This window comes from Lepidochelys kempii, chromosome 15 (genome assembly GCF_965140285.1).
Source record: "Lepidochelys kempii isolate rLepKem1 chromosome 15, rLepKem1.hap1, whole genome shotgun sequence".
Taxonomy (NCBI): Eukaryota; Metazoa; Chordata; order Testudines; family Cheloniidae; genus Lepidochelys; species Lepidochelys kempii.
The window spans coordinates 11,896,495-11,922,355 of NC_136394.1; the positions used below are offsets into that span (position 1 = coordinate 11,896,495).

At 40.4% G+C, this 25,861-nt stretch overlaps 2 protein-coding genes across 21 annotated transcripts in view; one reads left to right on the forward strand and one right to left on the reverse strand.

Moving 5' to 3' along the window:
* The window catches only part of PRR14L (proline rich 14 like), a 36,657-nt gene extending 23,376 nt beyond the window's left edge, over nt 1-13,281 (reverse strand). The window contains exons 1-5 of one of the 7 annotated variants that reach the window (XM_073312461.1): nt 13,044-13,280; nt 11,587-11,741; nt 8,470-8,529; nt 7,773-8,309; nt 2,828-2,909 (exon numbers count right to left, since the gene is read on the reverse strand). In XM_073312461.1, the coding sequence (XP_073168562.1) occupies nt 2,828-2,909; nt 7,773-8,273 (583 nt within the window). In that variant the 5' untranslated portion in view covers nt 8,274-8,309; nt 8,470-8,529; nt 11,587-11,741; nt 13,044-13,280. The other 6 variants (XM_073312465.1, XM_073312459.1, XM_073312462.1 and 3 more) reach the window with 6 other exon arrangements.
* Nucleotides 13,185-25,861, forward strand: part of DEPDC5 (DEP domain containing 5, GATOR1 subcomplex subunit) — a 65,425-nt gene continuing 52,748 nt past the window's right edge. For 8 of the 14 annotated variants that reach the window (XM_073312472.1, XM_073312473.1, XM_073312470.1 and 5 more), the window contains exons 1-11: nt 13,394-13,925; nt 14,417-14,534; nt 15,098-15,185; nt 15,820-15,866; nt 16,253-16,338; nt 16,941-17,024; nt 17,756-17,805; nt 20,708-20,777; nt 23,330-23,408; nt 23,767-23,828; nt 24,841-24,910. In XM_073312472.1, coding sequence (XP_073168573.1) covers nt 14,477-14,534; nt 15,098-15,185; nt 15,820-15,866; nt 16,253-16,338; nt 16,941-17,024; nt 17,756-17,805; nt 20,708-20,777; nt 23,330-23,408; nt 23,767-23,828; nt 24,841-24,910 — 694 coding nt within the window. In that variant the 5' untranslated portion in view covers nt 13,394-13,925; nt 14,417-14,476. The other 6 variants (XM_073312479.2, XM_073312478.2, XM_073312467.1 and 3 more) reach the window with 5 other exon arrangements.

Sequence of the window (25,861 nt, forward strand, 5' to 3'; positions counted from 1 at the left end):
TTACACATATGATGGCTACTCCTGAGTCCACCTTGCCATATATGGCTTTACCATCACATTCTCCTATTTTTAAATCCTTGTTTGTGTGTGTGGAAGACAGAGAAAACTTATTGCACAGAGGACAGAAATTTGTCAGTAGCCATTCAAATTCCCCATTAATTTTGAACAGGTGTTAAACCAAAAGAAAGTTTAACTGTAAACATTATTTCACTAATGATCACTTTAACAGAAACACTGATTTAATGTAAGTGGCACCAGTGGTAGCTAGTTACTGGAATCATAAAAAAGTAGGGCTGGAGGAGACCTCGAGAAGTCATCAAGTCCAGCCCCCTGGAATGAAGCATGAAGAGGAGTTCAAACCCCCAAAAGGTTGTCCCCTCCAACCCTTACCACAAAAGGAAGGGTCAGAAAAAGGAAGGAAACAATGATTTTAATGTACCATGTAATTTTGAATTTCTATCCAAATTGCTATGTTGAGACCATTAAGGTTGTACAGTTAAGTGCCTTACAAGTTAGGACATATGGTCGAAACAGGACTTAACCTTAACATTGCTTTCTTTTGCAGATGCATTACAATACAGTCTTTAATTACATGATCACATTTCTCAAAAATACAATTTTTTTGTAACTTTAGAAACAGATGCAGCATCTCGTGCTAGGTTTTCATTTTAATAAACTTTTCATTCTTTTATGCTCACATTTTCATTGCTACAATGGTGCAGCAACACTGTAGCTCACGAAAGCTTATGCTCAAATAAATTGGTTAGTCTCTAAGGTGCCAAAAGTACTCCTTTTCTTTTTGTGAATACAGACTAACACGGCTGCTACTCTGAAACCTCTCTTTACTGACTGAATTTTTACATGAAAAGTTTTCTTCTCTGTAACGTGTGTATTTTAGTAGTTTAGGCCCCAACATTGCCAACGTCGATGCACATGGATAAAGTTAGGCATGAGAGTTTGTACAACTGAGGCTTTAATCATTATGTACTATATGCAGTCTCTTCAATAAGCTACAAAGATTTCTTTTGTGAAATTAAATGGATGAGGCAGTTATCTGTAAAACTATTTTAGCTAGAAACATATGTAGCTCATGCATTCCAAAAAAATTTAAACATTGCTTTAGGCTTTACTCTTAAATATGGTATGCTACGTATGTAGGGTTTATTCCATGCTTTTCATATAAGCGACTTTCATGAACTGTCTAGCATGCACATTGTAGTACAAAATATTACAAGAGGCTACATGTATTTAAGAAAAAAATTGTATATCATAATTCAAAAATGGTACATAATCAGATTGTATCACAATGTATATACACAAGACACAGAATTAAAGGTTGCACATGCAACCTTAACTAAGTATTTCCTGATTTGAATGTTGAGCTACAAACATGAGGTTTTCTTAATTGTTTTCAATGGAATTTACTTTTTTTGAAAGAGTAGAAAAATCCAAGAGTTAGCAGACTTTTAAAAAATGGCAACAAGTAAATTCCATAATCTGGAAGCTATTTGGTTTAACACCACTAGAATTCCCTGTCCCAAGCACCTTCTGAGGCGTACATGATTGGGGCCCTTTGCCTTGCTGCCATTCAAAACGCACAGCAGCCCTCCCTAATCTCTTCATTGCACTCTTCCTTGTGCTAGTAGGTTAGCCATAAACATGTACAATGCAGCAGTTTTTCTAGCTGGCATTTTATGAATTGGTAAAATATACTGTGCACCATGGAATTCTCAAACTATTTTCAAATCAAAACTCTTTCCACCAGAACACTCAAAGACACTTAACAAGAGTTATTTCCACATCAAATTTCATTTTGTGTTTACTTCTGGTCATTTCAACAATAGTTTTGTTCAAAGGAGGTCATAAGTTTTGGAAAAGAATTTTCAATTTCTTTATTCAAAAACATCTGAACAGTATTTGCTCAAACATTTGAAGACTTGTTCCATACTTTCAGAGACCAAGACCGGAAAACTGGCCTCCAGGCAAGCATAAATTTGATGTGTTGCTTAAGGCTGGTCTTCTCTTGGTTTTGTTTTATGCTCAGTCTGAATGACAGTAATTCACAGAACAGCAGATACATCTGGTGCCACCAAATTACATGCAGAGACAGACCCAAATTTTCTATTTGAAATACTAGCTCTTTTAGTATGAAGTCAACAGAATCTGTGGTGATTGAGAACTCAAGATAGAACAGGATATTAGCCACAGCCAAGCAGGCCTGATTTGCAATAAACACAGGACTAAAATCAATATATGGTTGTTCCAGAATCCTGGAGTTAAATAGAGTCACAACATGCCTGCTTGTTGTGGAGAAAAAGAGAGAGAATAGCCATCAGATGCAGGCAAAGTGATCAAAGCATGTGTGGACAGAAGTGTGCAGGAGCAGATCATTAACAGGAGGACTAAGAATTAGGGCAGAAACCCTCTCACTTTGGAAACGGCATATTCTAAAGTGTTAGATGGTGACTGAGTCAGCCAGTTATTGTTTCTTTTGCACATTTCTACTGCTAACATTTTCATATAGTTTGGTTTTGAGAAATAAGACAATACAAAACAATAATTACAAACAAGAGTATCTGCACTGGAGTCAAAAAGTATTTCAGACTAAGTAGTACCAAATGCGGACTCTCTTCATCAGAGCATTTCAATCACATCAGCACATGGCCAGGAGAGAGCACAGGATTAAGTTTTGCTATTGTTCTACACAAACAGAGCAATAACTTCCACTACCAAAAAGAACAGAGGAGCTATCCCTGCAATCATTCACGCACGTCTGTGAATGAAAGAGGATCCTAAAGGAAAAAAGCTGAATAACTGAAATACACACCTTTACTCTTCAGAGGGACTGCCATTTCAGTACAGCAGATTCTTGAAAATTCTCCCCCACTTCGGTTTATCTGAGGCGTCTCCTGAAATAAAGGAACAAGTCACCATAGTAGCAGCAACACCTGAGACTAACTGGTAATTATAGATTTCAGAGACTATTCCTAGACTCCAGGGACTGTACCTGCTCAACCAGTTCTAACTCTGGATGCACTAAGCATTAGCATACCACATAATATGCTAGGCTTTTGGGGGGAAATGATGGAGAAAGTCATGTGTACACCATAAACACACTTACAAGGGTGGTAATACAAGAAAGTAATTAAACTGTAAGCACCTAACATGAGAAATTCTCCTTCCTTTCTCACCCACTGCCTCATCACATCTTTCCTCTTAATTTTTTTTTTTTTTTTTAAATTTACTCACTGTTGAAGATACTGCATTAGTCTTTCCTATCCTCAGGAGGAGACACATCCAGAAAAGATTTAAACTCAGCACCAGTAAAGTCTTGCCAAAATAGCAATTAAAGCAGTAAGTGGTTTAAATACAACAGAAAGCGTCCCAATATGAAACAGAATGGTAATTGTTCATCAAACCCCAAACCATTATTATAATCCCTCACAGTGGAATCCCTTGTGCAGATGAAAAACGCACAAGAAAATATTACCCTCCTCACTGTACTACCTGTGGATAGTTAACTCTCCTGCCAAACCTTAACTCCTGCATTTTCTGACTACTTTCATTGTGCAAACTTAGTATTGCATTAACAGTTAAGTAGTTTGCACCCAGATACACATGAAAGGGAATTCATTAGTAAAGGCACTAGAATGTGAAGGCTCTAGAAATTCATTAGTAAAGGCACTAGAAAGGCCAACTATGTGTTCCTCAAAAAGATTATTAATGAATTATTATGCATTTCTACAACACTTTCCTTATGGAGACCTTAAAGTGCTTTCAAACATTGTCTCAATACTGCTTATACTATTCCTTATAATACTGGAAAGGAAAAAGACTAAGTGACTCATCTTAAGTATTACAGTAAATACTGTAAATTGCAAAGCTATGAATAGAATCCAGGCCTTGTAATATTGTACCCCAGTTTTGAACCGCTAAATCACAGTTTCCTTCTTAAGGCAACAGCAGTGTGACAATCATATTTATTAACTTCCCTGCAATAAACCCTCACCCTCAAAATTTTTAAATGCAGACATGCTCCAGAACTGGCAAATGGATAAAAATGTATGTTTAATAAAAATATTTTAATATATTTATCTAAAAAATGACATTCATGTACTAAACATTCTCTAGTATATTTTGTAAAATAATGAAGTCTTAAATGAACAGGAGCCTTAACTACAGCATTTTGCTATTAATGCCTTGCTGAGAAATGGAGAGAGAACTGGCTTTGTGTGTATGAATTATAAATCTATCTACATTAGCAAAGTCTGTTATATTTAATTGGCAGTGATGGGTGAAGCTGATGGATGCAGAGTGAAGACTCTTGATGGAAGAAGCAGTTTTTCTATTTTGTCCCTTGGGGTAAGCTCTGGCTTGTGTGCACTCCAGCTTTAGCAGCTACTTGACATGTTAAAGCCCATGTCACATGTCCAGAGAATAAATTTTCAAACAGAAGCAGCAGTCAATTCACAACTGTACAGTCCAATATTTTCAGAGCATAGATGAGCCAAATCAAGTAAGACACGTAGACTTTTTCTTTCCAGTGACAAAACTCCAAAATCCATTCCATCTCACGATGGATGTTTCAGGTTTTATAAACATCTAGAGCAAATTTATAGTTATCTTGTCTTGCCCTCCACACTAATTTTCAATTAATCAAACCCAAACCCATAGAAATAGTTGGAAGATGTACCACTGATGCAAACAAATGTAAAGTCAGTCTACAGTGGCTTTACTGGAAAAGAAAATAAGAACTTTGAAAAAGAGAAAGTAGGATTAGTCATATGATTAGGAAGATTTCACTATGAAATCAGCTTTTTTTGGAACTGTAGAGAACCATCCTTGTTTAAAAATAAAAATTCAAAACTAACTTCTGTCTCCCATTGAAAACATGCTAAATTTAAATAATTCTCTAGTACAACTCCTACTATTTGCTTTGTAGTTTGTGTACCCACTGCTTCTACTACTAGAAAAAATAGCTTTTTGTTCACTACCCCCAGCAAAAAAGCAAAGTAGTACACTAAGTATGAAGTGTGGTTGTATAAAATTAAGTAACTACCAAATAACAAGCTTTGACTTAAATCTCCTCTCTCACATACACTTTTAAAATGATAGGGGATTTTGGGGAGAGATTCTGCTCAGAGAGAAAGAAAACAGCAGATGCAATTGTAAAGTTTAATGAGCATCTGTAACATTTAAACCATCTTAATACGTATTATAAAGACATCAAAGAAACCTAAATGTCATCATGTGACCACATTATGGAGAGACAATTATTTCTCAGAAATTTAAGTTTGAAGTTCACTTCCCCATATAAGCTCAATTTTCAGTTCCTTAATTTAATCAATCTTTCTCATTTACTGTATTTGCATACTTTCAAGTGTCTGGAATTCCTTGTGCCAAATAGTAAAACCTGTAACACGGAATTTTCAAGTTTTTTTTTTAAATAAAACTTGAATGTTTGTGGGGTTTTTCCCCAGCGAAGTATTAATTTCAATTTTATCTCTAAACTCACAAACTTTTTTGCCTTGGAATAATAATTGGAATGTCAGTGTCTGCTGGACAAAAACACAACATATAAGCTGAGAAGTAAAAAAGGAAATAGAGACACTGATCCACTGTCCAATTATTGAAGAGTTGAGTTGAAAGATACTGCAGAGACTGTACTTAAGACATAAGTGATGTCATATATAGCTTCAGCATCAGATCTAGCACTGTCAGTCATTTTAACCTGGTACCAATAGTATGACCACATAATGGCTAGTTTTGTTACCTGTATTATGACATTTTAGACTACAACATATCCTCCTCAACAGTTGGGAAGACGGACATTTGGCATTTGTGAGGGTTTGGGTTTTTTTAGGACTGCCAATTAATCACAGTTAACTCACACAATTAACTCAAAAAAATTAATCACGGTTAATCGCACTTATAACAATAGAATACCAACTGAAATTTATTAAATATTTTTGGATGTTTTTCTACATTTTCAATATTGATTTCAATTACAACGCAGAATACGAAGTGCACAGTGCTCACTTTATATTATTTTTGATTACAAATATATGCACTGTAAAAATAATAAAAAGAAATAGTATTTTTCAATTCACCTCATACAAATACTGAAGTGCAATCTCTTTATTGTGAAAGTGTAACTTACAAATGCAGATTTTTTTTGGTTACATAACTGCACTCAAAAACAAAACTGTGTAAAACTTTAGAGCCTACAAGTCCACTCAGTCCTACTTCTTATTCTGCCAATCACAAAAACAAGTTTGTTTACATTGACAGGAGATACTGTTGCCTGCTTCTTATTTACTATGTCACCTGAAAGTGAGAACAGACGTTTGCATGGCACTTTTGTAGCCAGCATTACAAGGTATTTACATGCCAGATATGCTAAACATTTGTATAACCCTTCCATGCTTTGGCCACCATTCTAGAGGACATGCTTCCATGCTGTTGATGCTCATTAAAAAAATAATGCGTGAATTAAATTTGTGACTGTACTCCTTGGGGGGAGAATTGTATGTCTCCTGCTCTGTTTTACCTGCATTCTGCATATATTTCATGGTATAGCAGTCTCGGATGATGACCCAGCACACGTTCATTTTAAGAACACTTTCACAGAAGATTTGACAAAATGCAAAGAAGGTACCCATGTGAGATTTCTAAAAATAGCTACAGCACTTGATCCAAGATTTAAGAATCTGAAGTACCTTCCAAAATCTGAGAGGGACGAGGTGTGGAGCACGCTTTCAGAAGTCTTAAAAGAGCAACGCTCTGACGCAGAAACTATAGAACCCAAACCACCAAAATAGAAAATCAACCTTCTGCTGGTGGCATCTGACTCAGATGATGAAAATGAACACGTGTCGGTCCGCACTGCTTTGGATCATTATCAAGCAGAACCCATCATTAGCATGGAAGCATGTCCTCTGGAATGGTGGTTAAGCACGAAGGGACATTCGAATCTTTAGTACATCTGGCATATAAGTATCTTGCAATGCCACCTACAACAGTGCCATGAGAACACCTGTTCTCACTTTCAGGTGACATTGTAAACAAGAAGCAGGCAGTGTTACCTCCTGCAAATTGTAACCAACCTTGTTTGTCAGTGATTGGCTGACCAAGAAGCAGGACTGAGCGGACTTGCAGGCTCTAAAATTTTAGATTGTTTTATTTTTCAATGCTAGGTTTTTTTGTACATAATTCTACATTTGTAAATTCAACTTTCATGATAAAGAGATTGCACTACAGTACTTGTATGAGGTGAATTGAAAAATAATTTTTTTTTGTTTTTTTACAGTGCAAATATTTGCAATAAAAAATATAAAGTGAGCACTGTACACTTTTTATTCTGTTGTAATTGAAATTAATATATTTGAAAATGTAGCAAACATCCAAAAATATTTAAAATAAATGGTATTCTATTGTTATTTAAATCGCACAATTAATTTTTTTTTAATCGCTTGCGTCTCCTGTCCTTCTTTAAAGGTTTTGCTCTTCACGTTGCTACAAACCTGCCAAATACCATTCTAGGAATATTTCTTAAAGTGAAAATAAAGATAATATGTTTAACAGGCATGTAGACAATTCAGACATATATTCACTTAAACTGAAACAGTGAAGAGCCAAACAATTACTCATAGAGCAAGATGCTATGATAGCAAGACTTAAAGAAAGAGAACAAAAAGCACATTGACATCAAGTTCCGAACAAATCCCTCTCTGCTATGTTCAAACATTCACTGTAATCAATTTATTTCTTACCTGTCTCAACCACCACTTGTCTTCAGAGGTTAAAGCACAACATCCAACAAGCTCTTCCTCAGCATCTTGTGTTTCTTTCGCAGATCCTCTCTCCTCTTTCTGGATCCCATTAGCACAAGTGTCCTGCTTCCCCAAGCTTCCACTTTTGGCCTCTTCATTCTCAGCAAGGTTTCCAGCCCCCATAGGCTCTTCAGAAAGGGATCCCACCAGCCCATCAGATGTAAGCTTGTCCCCATGATCCAGGTTATCAGTTTCCTGTGAGCAACTTTCCACCCCATTAATTCTGTAGGACTCAGACAACAAACTGCTACTACGTCCTAGCACAAGTGTTGATGCTTCAGGTTTTGTATCTAGTCTAACATTAGGATCAGACCCAACAGTAAGCTCAGCAGAGATGCTGACTGGCAGTCCAGTGTACAATTCCTGTACCACAGCAGACATGGAGGAATCAAGGGGATGTGGGTGGCTTCTCTCTTGGGACTCCACTCCAGATGATAGCATAAAGGCAGCTGAAGACTATGCCTTTCTAAATTCACCCTAAAAGTAAAGACAACACTAAGTCACTACACAGACACACACACATACACAAAAGTAATCATTGTTTTTGTTGTTGTCTGAGACAAAGGTACGTACACCCGAGAAGCAACAACAAGGGGACAGATATTTAGAAAGTTTGGTCCCTTTTTAAGGCACTCACAGTAGGAGGGTTCCTCAGTCAGCAAACCAAAATGTTCAGCCAGGTTCTTTGAATATTAACCTGAGCATGAATAAGTAATATAAAATGTAGTATGTTAACATTTTATTATAACTTTGCCTTAATAAAAAATTTAAACCAAAAAATAAAAGGCTAAGTGCTTCAAATGTGTGTCTTCTAGAAGAGTATGTTCCAAATGAATTCCTAGTAAGAAAGTGATTCTAGAATTACTGAGTGTTAGAGTAAGTGCCACACAAACCATGAATAAGGTTATTCCTCTCTTCTCACATAACACTTTCTCCCTACCCCAACATCACTTCTTAGCCTAAAACTAAGACCTTGTATGGGTGTCTGTAGAAAATGGGAAGAGAGGTAATGGGGAGGAAAAGTATTTACTAGCACTTGTGGACCTAAAACAGGGTGTCAAACATCCTGCCAGTTTGATGGTATAGTAGTAACCAAATTTCCTTTACTTTTCTATATTTTTAAAAATTTCTCATTAGATAGAAAAGCCATACAAGAAAATGCATCCTAACACATGCACTATCACTTGCCATTCCTTGTGACTTTCCCATTATAAACAGAGGAAAAATATGGTGCTATCACTAGGTTTGTTATCTAAAGTTAACCTTTGATTCATCCTATAGCCGAGAGCCCAACTCATCAGTATCCAATGGCCAATACTATGCTAGCAATATCTATGCTCAAACAGTTATTGCTAGTACAGTTCTAACCATAGTGTCAGCATGACCACAACATGGTTAACCACAAGTGCTCTGAACTACATTAAGTAAAGGGTCACTTAAAAAAAAAATTTTTTTAATAGAGCCCTGATGGAAGAATACTATATACTTAACACTGACATGCTCATGAATCTCCATTGAGAGTTTCTACACAAAGCTACCATAGGCTAGGTCAGGTTGCACCAATCACTCAGCTAACAGCCAACAGAAGGTTAATAAAACCCAATCCTATTACTCAAATGTTGATCTTGCCACTCTTTACACAGCTCAAAAACATAGATGAACATCAATCCCTTCTCCTAGCTCAATATTTCTATGCTATACATAACTAAAATCCTCAAGATTCTTTAAAAAACAAAACAAAAGAAACAATAGGGGAGGAGGAATGTTGCTCAAAAAAATTTAAAACCTTTATCTTCAAAAACTTACACCATTTCTAGCAGTACTGACTAGCGTATGGCTAATTTAAAAGAAAAACAACATAATATGGTCTCAAAACACTAATGAGCTACAAATAAACACAAACTCTGACCATCTACAAGTTAAATAAACACTACGCATGGCTTCTTTCCTCAGGAATTGGTAATAAAAACATGGGTTAAATTCTAGACCCTGATTTTAATCCCTCTTTAAAATGACAATATCAGTTGTAAGCAAAAGACAGCTGAGAGGCTGCAGAATCTTAGCATATATTTACCAAAGATAGGAAGAAGGACCCATTTACAAAAACACTTCAGATTTATTTTCTTCTAGCCTGTCTTTCAGCACAGGAAAAACACATTCCAGTCATCTACATCTTTTCTTGTGATCCAGAAATGCTTCTCACACACACAACCTCTACCAGGTATTAGGGAGGTAAAGTAACTTGCTCAAAATCAAAATAACAAAGAGTTGCAGACATAGGAATCAGAGTAGCAGCTGTGTTAGTCTGTATCCGCAAAAAGAAAAGGAGTACTTGTGGCACCTTAGAGACTAACCAATTTATTTGAGCATAAGCTTTTGAGAGTTACACCTCACTTCATTGGATGCTCATGAAAGCTTATGCTCAAATACATTTGTTAGTCTCTAAGGTGCCACAAGTACTCCTTTTCTTTTTCGGACACAGGAATAGAACCCAGGTCACCCAAACCCGTGACCTGCTCCAACATCTAGAAAGTGGCCCACCAAAAAGCAAACAATGTAAAATAAAATTATAAAAAAAATATTTATAAACAAGCTTGAGTAGGTTCGCTTTAATGAGGCCCCAAAGTTCATTTTTTGGAGAAGCCCAAGGAAAGCCAGCCATCCCAAATCTGAAAATGAAAACAGTTTTTCATAACCGAAGGGACTCTGAAACAAGGCCAGCAGTATCCACAGTCCTTATCCCAGCCATCTCAAGGCCCCTCGGGATAAAAGTACCAGGGCATCAAGCTGGTGCTGTTTTCATCATCCTGTGAAGGATGCCAGGAGACCCTGTACCCCTGTTGATGCACTCACAAGCGGCTGCCCCACACGTTCCCCCAGATGGATGGATTGTCCCCGCATCCCTCCCAGAGGGTGCCCCCCCACACACAGTTGCCAGGTCTCCGCACAACTGCTCCCTAGAAAGGGGTGCTCCCCCACAGGTGCCACGTCTCCACACAACCCCCAAAGGGGCCCCCCCGCAGGTGCCAGGTCTCCGCACCCCTCCCCCAAAGGGTACTCCCTCACAGGTGCCAGGTCTCTGCACAACTGCTCCCCAAAAAGGAGGGCTCCCCCGTGGGTGCCGGGTCCCTCCCTATCGGGAGCTGCCAGCTCCGAACTCGGCGAAAGACGGGACCGTACCCACCCCAAGGCGGAAGGTCCCCAGCACAGCCAGATCGTGACTGAAGTGCGGCCGGGGGGTACAGGGGGCGCACTACCCCTTTTACCTGAGCGGGGTACGGGCCCGCCGCCAGCCCCGCTTCTTCCTTCCAGAGCCGCTCTCTCCTCCTTCCCTCCCCCCCGCCTCCTCTCTATGGTCACATCACTTCCTCATCCAGCCATTGGCTGCTGCTCACTCGCCAGGAGCCAACTGCTGCCTCGCTTGCGGTTTCTTACACTCCCAGTGGGCTCTTCCGCGCACCTCCCTCAGCACGTAGACCGAGCGGGCTCCTCCATGCACCTCCCCCGGCACGCCGTCCCAGCGGGCTCTTCCACGCACCCCCCCCGGCACGCCGTCCCAGCGGGCTCTTCCACGCACCCCCCCCTTCCTCACCTGCCACAACTCTTCCAAGCACTACCACCCTCCTTGCCTGTCCACAACTCTTCTCAGCACCTCTCCACACAAAGGCTCTTAGTGTTCCCAGCTGCTCCTCCCACGCTACAGTACTACACTGTACCTCTCCCGCTGGCCCCACTTCACCACAGCACGACTTACCAAGTGAAATACATAAAGTCAGCAGCACTGTGTCACATACAAATGCCTTGTAGTCTACAAAGAGGTAGAACATGCCCAGGTTCCATGCTGATGGGCAGAACGCTCCTAACAACATGCTACTTGGTGGCATGATATAGTGGAACACATGCCAACTCCTGCAATAAAACAAAATTTGTCCTGTTATACTCAGCATGTGTGGATGAAGAGACATCGGAAAAGTTAAAATCCATGCAAAGTTTGACTGTGCATTTCTCAGAAATGGACAAAGAAGAAAGGCATGATTTTTTTTTTTCATACCCACTTATGTTCCTGAGAAAAGATATGTCACATACCTCCAGATTCACTATCTGATCCTTTTCCCATTGAAAGCAATGGCAAAATTCCTATTGAGCTGACTGGGAGGAAGTTTGGCCCTCTGAGACTTCATATTATTTAAAACATTTAACTCATAATCAACCCCCTAAAAGCCAACCCAACTAGAGCCCCATCGTGGTAGGCACTGTATAAATATATAATAAATTACAGACATTGTCTCAAAGAGTTTACATGCTAAAAGACAAGATCTGGCATTTCTTCTCATTCCTTTTTCTGATCCCTAAGATCAGAAGTGCTCATGTCCCCACAATAGCTATCCTAAAAGCATGTGTTTTCCCATTATTTCTTGAAGTTTCTTTCTTTTATCCCAATTCTGAAAATCTATCCATGTGAGTACACCATTATGCTCTCATGAAGACATTTAGTTTCTATACAAATGCAGGGGTGTGCCCACGATGATCAGTTTGCAGGATTTGGCCTTTGCTGATTTACAGCCTATTCTTCTCGGTCCAGGAGAAAAGAACCTGCATGACATAGGAAGGAAAGAGGACCAAGGCAAAGTAAAAGGAAATAGGGAGAAATTATGGTAAAAAATGATGAGGGAAAAGAAAGAAGCAAAATTTTTAAGTTTACTTATAGCAGTCTAGCAACCGCTTTTGTTTCTGTTTATAATTGTTCATATTTAAAAATTGAACATTTAATTTCAACCTAACAACCAGATGGTGCTTACTTTTAACTAACAAGTAACAATATCCCAGTCTAATAAACTCATTGGGCCTTCAATCTCAGAATGTATTCAGCCCACTCTGGGGTTATTTTATCGTCTAAACTGTAAACCCTTTCTAGTTACCCCACTGAAGCTGCCAAACAGGCAGCACCCGCGGCTGTGAACTTCTAGAATGCTTGAGACTATGAAGCTCAACGCAACCGAGTACGAAGTTACAGTCCGGAAGATCTTTCCCTTAAGGGAACATCAACCGCCTCATCCTCTGACCCCGGCCAAAAGGCTCACCCAACACACTGTCCTCACTCTGTTTTGTCCAAGTCATTCCTCCCCTCCGCCTCGGCCATGGGGGAGGAGTGGCGTTAACCCCTTGTTCACTAGTAGCGAGCCCTTTCCCCCAGCACGACCCCGTTTTCACCTGGTTAGGACTGTCTGATACTGTCAGCTGGGGGCTGCATGTTCCAGGCTTGGTCTCTGCCCACAGGTTTGGGGGACCGCCAGGGAACTGGCTAGGAAGGACACCTTCCCGCCCCGCCCCCGGGCCAGGACCTACAACGGCTTCCCCCGCCCACGGGCCCCGGCTCCCGCGGTGGCGCGGTCCCGCCTGAGGAAGCCTCTCTTTCCCCTCCCGTCTCTATGGTGCCGCACTCTCTCCGCAAGTCCCGGATGAGGAAGTGAGGCCGCTCTGTGGGCTGTGCTGGTGATTCGCCTCGGGAGCCGCCCCCTGCCCTGGCTCCAGCCGCCGCCGGGACCAGTAAGAATCGGGGAGCCGGGGCCTGCTCTGGCCCTTCCCCCACCCCCGTAGTTTTTGGCGTGGGGGTTTATTTGCCTCTCGCTCATCTCCTTCGCCGCGGGGAGCGGGGGAATTTGCCTCCCCTTTGGGGGCGTGGTTGTCATGGGGATGGGAGGAATTGCCCCTTCTCTAGGATGGGGGGGGGGGGGGTCTCTTTCTCTTTGGGGGAGGGGTTCACCCCCAGGCATGGTCACTGCGTTGTTGGGGTGGACACACACCTGTCAGGGATGGAGACACTACGTTTACATGGTCCTGCCTCAGGGCAGGGGGTCTGGACCAGGTCCCCTCCAGCCCTTCATTTCTATGTTTCTGTTTGCTGGGGAGTGTCTGCTCCCACGGGGGCTCGTTCCCACGGGTAGGTGGAGCATTGGACTGCAGGAGATCTGACACCCCTAATTGCGGATTCCTTGACCCCTGTAGTTGTCTGAGTAGCGGGCAGTGCTGGCTGGGGGCCTTTTGCTGGCCCAGGAGTTGTCATTATGCCGTGGGTTGTGTCACTGAGATGAGGTATTGACTCCAGTTTTTGTCATGGGGGGTGGGGATTGATCTGAAGGATTATGGACAGTTTGCAGCTCAGAAAAGCTACAGCATTTTGGTTAAAGAGTTAGGCTTGAATTTTACATTCTGGACTGTGTGTGTATGTGACTCTGTGAGAGAGAAAGTGCTCCTGAACTGTGTTGTACGGTCAACAGATAATAGAAATTCTTTTCTAGTTCAAAGTGTGGCATCCTGTCTTTTTCATATGAAAGACCCAAATTCTATCATAATAGTGACTGTCAAGTCGTAAGTGACCAGCATGACGCATATTGACAAATAGGAAATCTTAGGCAGCTATGGAATTGGTACAAGCGCATTGTTTGTGGAGCATGAGTGATGCTGGTGTTGCTCTGTGAGACTGGAACCTCCAAGGTTTCCTCTTGAAATGTAGAGCTGTAGAAGAGTTTTATAATAAGGAAAGGGCTGAGTTTCTTTGCTTTGTTTTTGTTTTTACTTACCAGGGAGACAAGATGTCATCTGTTCTCTTTACTTGGAGTAGCTGAGAAGAACCAGGATTCAAAATGAGAACCAACAAGGTCTACAAACTCGTCATACATAAGAAGGGATTTGGGGGCAGTGGTCAGTATCCATTGAGTCATAAGTGTTTTTAGGACTGCTGGTTTAATGAATAATCAGCAGTTTTCCATAATTTTTCTAATTTAACAGTGACAAAGCTGATTTCCATTTTTGTTAGGCTTTTTCAAACAAAATATTAAGGGATTAGCCTTTTTGTAACCTACAATGTCACTCGTCAGAAGGTGGAAAGCCGATTGATAGTAGAATACAAATTAAAATCCACAAGTGCCAGATTACAGTAAAAATGTTAGTTTCTGTGACATAAAATATCTTTGACACCTTTTCATTTGTCATTTTGGCCTCCTTTTTTGCTATCCCTGTTGCCTCTTGCTTAGCTACAGAATTGGGAGAGGCTCTAGTGCCAGGTCGTATTGCTGCACATGGATATGTGTGGACTCAGAGTTTGTGGGTCCCACTGGCAGGACCTAGGACTCTGTCTGAAGCGTGTACTGAGTTGTAAATTAACAGATGGATATACAGCATATTACAGTGCATAAGTTCCTGCGTTTTCATTTTTATCTGTTGATTGCAGGCTGCCTCACTGAATTGCTATCTTTGTTTTCCAGATGACGAATTAATGATGAATCCCAAAGTGTTTCTTCACATCAAGCTGGGAGATGTTGTTGAGATTGCACACCCTAATGATGAGTACAGGTGAATTGTCTTTCTGCTAATATCAGCCAAGTGTAGCTGGAGCACCTAAAATACTAATCTCTCCATTCCTTTAGTGTGTAACAACTTGAAGAGTGAGTAGATACTGAGGGACCACTGGGTATGCAATATAGATATTTTGCTGTAGCATAGAGGTATATCTTTCTGTTTGAAAGGAAATAAAGGGGTGACTTTATCAAATGGCCTTCTTCTGTAGTTTGACATGTTCCGTGTTATGTGGCATTAGAGGCTTTGCTGGCCATACTTGGGATGAGTAACAGCTGTTCTTGAAGTAGGTCCTCAGGCCTTTATTTTCTTTCTTGCTGTTACATAGCGATGGTTCCTTAATCCCATGGGTCCTGAGGAATAGGTTTGTATAATAATAATTAGCTTTTTTAGGGTAAAGAATGGTAATGGCTGATCAGATCAAGGGGAAGGGATGTTTTAACTTGTTCTCTTAGAAATTGTCTGGTTCTGAGCACCTTTTCTGCTAGGTGAGTATTGTTAATGCTCTAGCTTATCCCCTATGCTGAGGTGCCTTTACTGAGATGGAGGAATTCAAGCCCTCCATGGTGACAGCAGGATAGATGGCTGGTTTCTCCATGTCGTTGTTCACCTTCTGTCTTCTGTGTTCCAGCCCTCTGCTCCTGCAAGTGAAGTCACTTAAGGAAGATTTGCAAAAAGGTAAGATTCCAGACTCTTATAGTGTGACTATAAGGCTTAACAGAGGAAATCACAATGAAATTAACCACAATTTCTAGGTTTGTTTTGGGTTTTTTTTTTTAAATGACTCTCTTTATTGCAACTTGTCAAATCTCTGCTTTTCTCATGGAACTGTTGGGGGCTGCATGCCTGCTATCTGCAGCAAACTGCTTGGAAGACTCAGGACAATGGCAGTTTCCATTCACATTGTTCAAGTGGAATGTGGATACCTAGATCTAAAATGTATTGTCAAAATAATGGCTTACTTTGTATGTCCACAAGCAGGGCCCATTCTCTCATTGGGGCTATAGCAAGGGATGGATTAAATGGGAATAAGTATTCTCCTATTTTTCTCTTCCTTATGGCAGAAACTATAAGTGTGGATCAGACTGTAGCTCAGGTATTCCGACTGAGACCATACCAGGATGTCCATGTGAATGTTGTCGACCCAAAGGTATGTAATATTACAACCGTGAATAACAATATTTCCATCTGCCTCTGCACTTAGCACAGGGGAAGTCATTTTTTTTTTTTGTCAAGGTGCATATTTCTTTGTCAAGGTCCAGACTCCAGAGAAAATAATAAAAATAATAACGTAATCATAATAAGTAAATAAAAAGATTTCAGGGTTTGTTCAAAAGCATCTGGTGGTCTGGATTCGGCTCACGGTCTGCCTATTGACTACTCCTAATTTAGCACAAATGGGAGTCTTTCAGAGATCTTATTTGCCTTAGAGTTAGAATAAAGCTCCCCCTCCCCCTTTGTTTGTTTTTTGTAAAAAGGTATTTTCTCTTGTGCTTCAGATCAATGCTGGGGGTGGGGAGTGTGCTTAGACCTTTACTTTGAACTTCACTAATCCCCAGAATATGCCAGCCTGCCACTCATGATTGTCCCTGTATTCCAGCCATATGAGCTTTCAGTAGTTGTAGTTTTAGGCCTTCCCTTTTAAGAGCATTTACTTGCTTTGAAAGGGCCTTTCATGTAACATGAGGTCATATAAGAGAGTGCTGTATTGGGAACACACACTGAAATCTATGTACTGATTCCTTTTTTAAGGATGTGACTCTTGACCTGGTGGAGCTGACCTTTAAGGATCAATACATTGGGCGTGGGGATATGTGGCGACTGAAAAAAAGCTTGGTAAGGCCTATGGTTGTAATGTGTGGGATGGAGGGGACACTGTCTTTTCTCACTGTTCAGGAACATGAGACATGAACATGGCTATCATGCAAAGCTATGGAGCACTGAGGAAAAGCTCAAGGGCAGAAATCTGCCTCCTTCCTTTCTGTGTACTAGTGAGTGGGACTTGAGTGGGAACTGTATGTAACAATATTACAGTATTTAATTAAGTTGCTTCACAACCTTTTTCTGGAAAATAGTGTTCATTACTGTGGATCACTGGTAGCCAACAATGCTAATGGTTGTTCATCATACTCTTTGTTCAGTGAAAAGAATTTAGAATATTTGGAGAGGTTGGGTCCAAGTGAACTTCAGCCAAAAATGTGCTAGAATTAACTGTTTCATGACATTGCCATTGTTAGACAACAGCTGAGAATTCCCACATTTCTGTATTCTGGAGTGCAGCTAGTGTCCAATCAGATGAGCAGTATACCAGATAAAGGATAGCTGTTTTTCTTGCTCGTGTGCTCTCTGCTACATTAAACTATATCCCTTTACCTACGCAAGCCATAGCAGAATACTCCCTAGGTTGAGATGTTAATTGTAAATGTGCTAAGTGGCCTCCAGCCTTTAAGGTGGACTTCAGGGAGGGGGATCAGGGTCTCAGGGTTCTAACAACTGTTTCCTATGATTCATTCTAGCTGCTTTGGGAGTTATTGCTTTTTCCATCATCTGTAACTCTTGTGTCTTAGGTCAGCACATGTGCCTATGTCACCCAAAAGGTGGAATTTGCAGGTATCCGGTGAGTGCTGAATTGTCCTGATTTATTCTTATGAGTAGATGTAGAGAAGTGTTTATATGCAGAGATATCTGGCTGTGCAAGTAACTGAATGAAAGAAGAAATGCCTTGGGGGTTTGTATACCATATTTTTAACTCTGCTAGCTATTAATTAATGAAAATGTCAAGGCAGAAAGCTGCTGCTTTTAGCCGTCCTGCCCAGGTACAGTAAACATATTTGTTGTTGCCTGTGCCATTAGATCAATGAGCTGAGCACACCCAATATGAGAACAAACAAAGGGCAGGTAAATTTTCTGCACTCCAGTCTCTGAAATATCTTATTCTCTAGTACATTCCCTCTTCCCATCTCAAAGCTCTAAGTATCCCTTTTCTCCCCAGTTTACCTATTTAATCGATTTGTGGATTATAAAGCCAGAAGAGACCATTGTGATCATTTCGTCTGGCTTTCGGAATAACACAGATCCTGGGACTTCCCCTGAATTAATTCCTTTTTGAACTAGATCATATCTTTTAGGAAAACATCCAATCTTGATTTAAAAATTACCAGTGATGGATAATCTACCACAACCCTTGGCAAGTTGTTCCAGTGGTTAATTATCCTCATTGTTAAAAAATTTGAGCCTTATTTCTAGTCTGACTTTGTCTAGCTTCAGCTTTCAGCTATAGATTCTTGTTATACTGTTATTTGGGAGGTTGAAGATCCCTCTATTATCAAATTTCTGTTCACCCCTGTTAGGTACTTTAACAACTGTGATCAAGTGACCCCTTACCCTTCCCTTTGTTAAGCTAAATGGATTGAGCTCCTGGGATCTTTCACTGTAAGGCATATTCTCCAATTCCAATCCTTTATTCATTCCCATGGTTGTTCTCTGAATCCTCTCCAATTTATCAACATCCTTCTTGAATTGTGGACAACAGAACTGGATTCAGTATTCCAGCAGCAGTTGCACCAGTGCCAAATACAGACATAATATAACCTCTCTACTCCTACCCAAGGTTGCACAGTTTACAAGCATCACATTAGCCCTGTAGACCACAACATCACACTGGGAGCTCATATTCAGCTGATATTATCCATCATGACCCCCAAGTCCTTTTCAGTGTCACTGCTTCCCAAGATAAAGTTCCCCATCTGGTAAGTATGGTTTACATTCTTTGTTCCTAGATGTATGACTTTACTTTTGGCCATATTAAAACACAGTGGTTGATTGTGCGCATCTTATCAAATGATCCAGATTGCTCTGTATCTGTGACCTGTTCTCTTCATTGTTTACCATCCCCCCCATTCTTTGCACAATCTGCCAACTTTCAATGATGATTTTATGTTTTCTTTCAGGTCACTGATAAAAATGTTAAATCGTATAGAACCAGTCCCTGCAGGACCCCACTGGAACCGTATCCTCTCTGTGTCCCCCATTTACAATTACATTTTGAGATCTGCCACCCAATTTCTAATCCATTTAATATGTGCCATGTTGCATTTGTATCATTTAGTTTCTTAATGAAAATATTGTGCAGTACCACATCAAATGTCTTACAGATGTTCAGATATATTAATCAACACTATTATCTTATCAACCAAATTTATAATCTCATCAAAAATATATCAAATTAGTTTGCTGAGATCTAGTTCCCATAAACCCATGTGAATTGGCATTAATTATATTACCCTCCTTTAATTCTTTATTAATTGAGTCCTGTATCATTCATTCCATTATTTTGCCCAGGATCAATGTCAGACTGACAAGTCTATTACTACCCAAGTCATCCCATATACCCTTTTTAAATATTGGCACAGCATTCACTTTCTTCCAGTCTTCTGGAGCTGTTTGATCACTAACCTCCTTTACTTCATATATTGTGCTCAACTGTTTCCAGCAATGAGGATGATGTTTCCTGTAGAGACTGTCACTGCTGCTCTTATGTCACCCAGAGGTGTAGGTATAGGCTTTCCCTGCTATGTGCTGTTTGATAGATATCGCTGTTGATGCTGGACAAGGGAGTGATCATGCTAGTGCAGAACACTAAGCACTATGCTGGCCTTGAGAATTCTGTTGGTAGTGATCCCTCTTAAGTCAATGACTGATGGGGCAGAGGAAAGTATACCAAATGAGGACATGACCTGTTTGTCTGAGCAACACTGGGCCTCATTACAGGAATAACTGAATGTATGTCAGCTGTTTACTGTGGCTGAAATTATCTTGAATGCTTTCTGTTCCAAGAGAGCCATAAAGTATATTTCCCATGGTTACACTGGTTTTTACTTCCCTGGAATTTTCATTGTGTCCCTGTGTTCTGACACTGATTCAGTGGCATAATTCTTTGTTTGGTCACTTCATGGGTGTAGTGCAGGCTGCTTGTTTCTAATCTGGAATGAAAAGGAATGAATTGCACCTGATAAAAAATAAACCTGTGGCAGGAATTCTGAGCAGTATGCAAAAGACCTTAAAGCTCCACATTTTAGTGGTCTTCTTTATGTCATTTGGTGACTTGTGGGAGTTAGTGATGGGACAAATCTAATCATTTGGTTTAGGGAGTGCCACATAATTTGCCTTTGGTATTTGGTGATAACGGAATACTGTTGTGACAAGAGATTTGGTGAGAGGGAGCAAAAGAAGGGTTCCTTTGGATTGGTGTTGAGGTGACAAGAGGGAATGGTTGTGGTAGGGAGCTGCAATGGGAGGTCACTTGGCACTGGTGCCATGCAGGGGCAGCCATTTAAAGTATGTTTTGTTTCAATTGATTTTACCCAAAGACCGTTAAGGGCTATATTAATGTCCCAACTGAATGCAATGTTTGTCGTATCTCTAGCTAGAACATAGCGTGTAGTTCTCTAATCTCCATACCAACTCTCTTTAACAAAGGTTATTTTTGCATTGAATTCCTTTCTTTGTTTTGCTTATAGGGCACAAGTGGGTGAGCTATGGGTTAAGAGCGAGAAGGTCACATGTGGGTACATCAGTGAAGATACCCGGGTAGGATTTTTTAAAAATTTTTCTCCCTTTCCTTCAGCTGATGTTTCAGGCTACCAAACCAGTGAGTTTGCCACTGTGCCATTGGCTATAGCCATATTACTGGTTTGGTAGCAGTTTTGATGTTTAATATGTTACTGTATATCGGATTTCTCTCTATTTGATGATCTCCTTTGGTTGCTCTTTTCTTTGGACTGAGGTTGCTATGAGCAGAAAGTAGGGCTTGATTAATCGCAGTTAACTCACGCGATTAACTCAAAATTAATCACGATCAAAAAAAGTAATCACAATTAATCACACTGTTAAATAATAGAATACCAATTGAAATTTATTAAATATTTTTGGATGTTTTCTACATTTTAAAATATATTGATTTCAATTACAACACAGAATAAAAAGGTTACAGTGCTCACTTTATTTTTATTACAAATATTTGCACTATAAAAATGGTAAATAAAAGAAATAGTATTTTTCAATTCACCTCATAGAAGTACTGTAGTGCAGCAGTTCTCAGACTTCATTGCACCGTGATCCCCTTCACACAACAAAAATTACTACATGACCCCAGGAAGGGGGACCGAAGACCGAGCCCGCCCAAGCCCTGCCACCCGAGCACCATCGCCGCAGGTGAGCGGCCAAAGCTGAAACCCAAGGGCTTTTGCCCTAGGCAGGAGGCATGTAACCTTAGCTCTGGGCAGTGGGGCTTGGGCTTTAGACTTGCTGGGGCCCAGGGCCAACACCAGGCTTGGTAACCCCATTAAAATGGGCTCACGACCCACTTTGGGGTCCCAACCCACAGTTTGAGAACACCTGCTGTAGTGCAATCTCTTTTATCATGAAAGTGCAACTTACAAATATAGGGTTTTTTTGGTTACATAACTGAACTCAAAAACGAAATAGTGTAAAACTTTAGAGCCTACAAGTCCACTCAGTCCTACTTCTTGTTCAGCCAATCGCTAAGACAAACAAGTTTGTTTACATTTGCAGGAGATAATGCTGCCCACTTCTTATTTACAATATAACCTGAAAGTGAGAACAGGCATTCACATGGCACTATTATACCTGGCATTGCAAGATATTTACGTGCCAGATGCGCTTAAAATTGATATGCCTGTTCATGCTTCAGCCATGGTTCCAGAGGACATGCTTCCATGCTGATGACACTTGTTTAAAAAAAAAAAAAAAAGTGTTATTTAAATTTGTGACTGAACTCCTTGGGGGAGAATTGTATGTCTCCTGATCTGTTTTACCCGCAATCTGCCATATATTTCACGTTATAGCAGTCTCAGATGATGACCAAGCACAAGTTGTTCATTTTAAGAATACTTTCACTGCAAATGTGACAAAATGAAAAAAAGATACCAATGTGATAGCTACAGCACTCGATCCAAGATTTAAGAATCTGAAGTGCCTTCCAAAATCTGAGAGGGACGAGGTGTGGAGCATGCTTTCAGAAGTCTTAAACGAGCAACACTCTGATGCGGAAACTGCAGAATGCAAACCACCGCAAAAGAAAATCAACCTTTTGTTGTTAGTATCTAATTCAGATGATGAAAATGAACATGCGTCAGTCCACACTGCTTTGGATCGTTATCGAGCAGAACCCATCATCAGCATGGACGCATGTCCCCTGGAAAGGTGGTTGAAGCATGAAGGGACATATGAATCTTTCGTGCATCTGGCATGTAAATATCTTGCAACACCAGCTACAACAGGGCCATGCAAACGTCTGTTCTCACTTTCAGGTGACTGTAAACAAGAAGCAGGCAGCATTATCTTCTGCAAATGTAAACAAACTTGTTTGTCTGAGCGATTGGCTGAAGAAGAAGAAGGACTGAGTGGACTTGTAGGCTCTAAAATTTTACAATGTTTTATTTGTTATCAAAAATAAATATAAAGTGAGCACTGTGCACTTTGTATTCTGTGTTGTAATTGAAATCAATAGATTTGAAAATGTAGAAAACATTCAAAAATATTTAAATAAATCATATTCTATTATTGTTTAACAGCTCAATTAATCGTGATTAATTTTTTTAATTGCTTGACAGCCCTAACAGAAAGTTTTCATTAACTATTTGTTTTTTGTTTTCTGAACTGGCAGAAAATATAACAGAGACGCTGAAATGTAAACTCTGAACAAAATGGAATTTTACCAAAGGACAATGTGCTGCCCCATTCACCAACAAATACTTTAAGTGAAACCCTTGCAAGTTCCTTTTCATTATTGCTCACTCACAAATTAATGGTGACACATGCTGCTGGCTATGAAGGATGTGGAGAATAACAAATTCCAGAAATCACACGATTAACACTCTCCAGTGCAATGAGTTCAACTATATTAAGAATTACACAGGACTTTGAAAAGCAAACCCCTCAGAGGTTACTGTAGTGCAGTCTATGTAGGCGGAGCTTATGTGTAGCTTAATAATTAATGCCCATGTTAGAGAATGTTGGGATAACTGCTCAGGAGCTAAACAGCTTCCTTCTAGTTAATAACCTTATGAAGCCTTCAGCAGGTATGTCACCACATGACACTATCTCTCACTCCTCGTTAGGTGGTGTTCCGCTCAACTTCAGCCATGGTTTACATCTGTATCCAGATGAGCTGTGAAATGTGGGATTTTGACATCTATGGTATGTAGATAACTTTTTTTCTCACGTACTTGATTTAAATGTCCTGCCTTGTACGTAGACAATGCATTGGAAATATGAAGTTAGGGTCAGTTGCTATTGACACCAAAGTTGTGCTTTTCTTCCCATCATCTAAAACCTTAGCCCTGCTTGTTGTTGTTTGTCGTGTTCCTTTCTCTGGTAACATCAGCAGTGACTCTTAATGCCTGTAAGGTGGGCTGCCCTGATCCTAATACAACTTTTTGTACTGGAACCCTCAAGATAAGTTTACCTCAAAACAGGGAAGTGTGTGGGTGCGTGTGTAATAAAAATAATGGCAGCTTTCTGATACCTTTGTGCTGCTTTTTTTTTTTTTTTGCAGGGGACCTGTACTTTGAGAAAGCTGTGAACGGTTTCCTTGCTGATCTTTTCACCAAATGGAAGGTACTGTTGCAGTTTCGTATAGAGCCTGCTTCTAAAAGAACAAGTCATCCCATGTATTTGTCCATTCTCCAGTATCACTTGTTTATCTAATGTGCTGATATCCTCTTTAAAAAGAGCCACAAGCCGGCTATTCAAAGTTAAAAGATAAGACCCTGATTTTTTTACACATTTAGTGAGTCTTCAGTTGTAATTTCCAGTGGTCATGACTCCCTTAGTCATGGACCTTCACAAACAAGGGCCCTGGCACGAAAAAGTTTAGTTTAAATAAGGAAATCACAGCAATCTTGAATAAGACACTTAAGATAGGGGTGAATGTCAAATCAACAAATTAGAGGGCAAGGGTAGATTTAAATAATCAAGAGCCCTAAATCTTGAACATGTCAAATGCATGCAAAGTGTGTCTGACATTGCCAGGAGTCCAGGACGCGAGAAGTGTACACTTTAGGGTTGTCTTATCTCCGTGCTGCTTTTTGGCAATGTTATGAAACTGATAGGAGCCACGTAAGACTTTATGCAGCTGGAAACTGTGAGATGTGAGTATAGTTTGTTTTAATATTGGGACTGGGGGAAGAGGAGGAGAAGTTGCCCTCTGGTTATCCTCTTGGATATCTCAGTATTTCTTTCTCTCAACTCCTCACCTGGGCCCATATTTCCGTTTTGAAGGGAGACTGGGAGATCTGGTTCAGGTGCTCTCTACAGCTCATTAGTGCCATTTGTTGCATTGGCAAGAAGTTGTCCTCTTAGAGAATGGTGCGTAGTATGCCTCCTACCCCCTTCTACTAGCTTGGCACTACAGGACCTACACAGCAGTGTTGTACAGCCATATAAGCCCTGTGCATTGTTGATTACAGGTGTATCAGTGTTTGCTCTCCTTTTGTTTGTGATCATCTCTGCTCCCTATTCTTTTGTATGTGTGCACTATTAGTCACTTACTGATGAGTGTGTGATTTCAGGGAGAAGAACTATTTTTCTTCTCCCCCGCCCCCAACTTCTTTCTATTCCTCTTGAACAGGAGAAGAACTGTAGCCATGAGGTGACAGTGGTTCTATTTTCTCGAACTTTTTATGAAGCAAAATCCATAGGTAAGAAGCTATTGAATAATAATTTCTCCTCCTTCTCCTGCCCCACCTTTCCATACTCTTGTCTTCAGTCTGTCCCCCTTATCTCTTAGAGGCTGGTGTTAGCTAACAATAGTTTGTGCCAATGAGAAACTTAATTCCATTATTGGGTGCTGTGTTCTGGAGTTCATTAAGAATGTGTTACGCAGGGAGTATCAGTGACCGTGGATGCTTCAGGAGATACGTACAGTCCTCAAAATTGCATATGTACAACTTGCACAACTCTGAGTCTGTTTTTATAATTTCTGTTAAGTCCTTGTTATCCTCGGAAATGGTGGGGATGAGAAGGGATCAGAGTATCTGTAAACTTGCAGAGAACCTTATTTTCTTGTACTGTAACTCAAGTATATTTCAAAAGGTGAGCACAGCTGCCCTTTTTGTGTTAGGTGGATGCACTCTCTGTCCAAAGGAGTCCGTGCCAAACACAGTGGGTGCTTGATCAGTCCCTATGTGAATCCTTTAAGGAAAAACCTAACATGAAAGGATGTGGGGCTGTCATAAAAATAAAGGGAAGGGTAACAACCTTTCTGTATACAGTGCTATAAAATCCCTCCTGGCCAGAGGCAAAACTCTTTCACCTGTAAAGGGTTAAGAAGCTAAGATAACCTCGCTGCCCCACTGACAGACCTAACCAAAAAGAAACAGCCAAATGCAGTTCAGTGGACTGAAGAGTGTCAGAAGGCCTTTAATCAGCTTAAAGCGACACTCATGTCTGACCCTGTGCTAAGGGCCCCAGATTTTGACAAACCGTTCCTAGTAACTACAGATGCGTCCAAGCGTGGTGTGGGAGCAGTCTTAATGCATGAAGGACCGGATCAAGAGTTCCGTCCTGTCATGTTTCTCAGCAAGAAGCTGTCTCAGAGGGAAAGCCACTGGTCAATCAGTGAAAAGGAATGTTAAGCTATTGTCTACGCT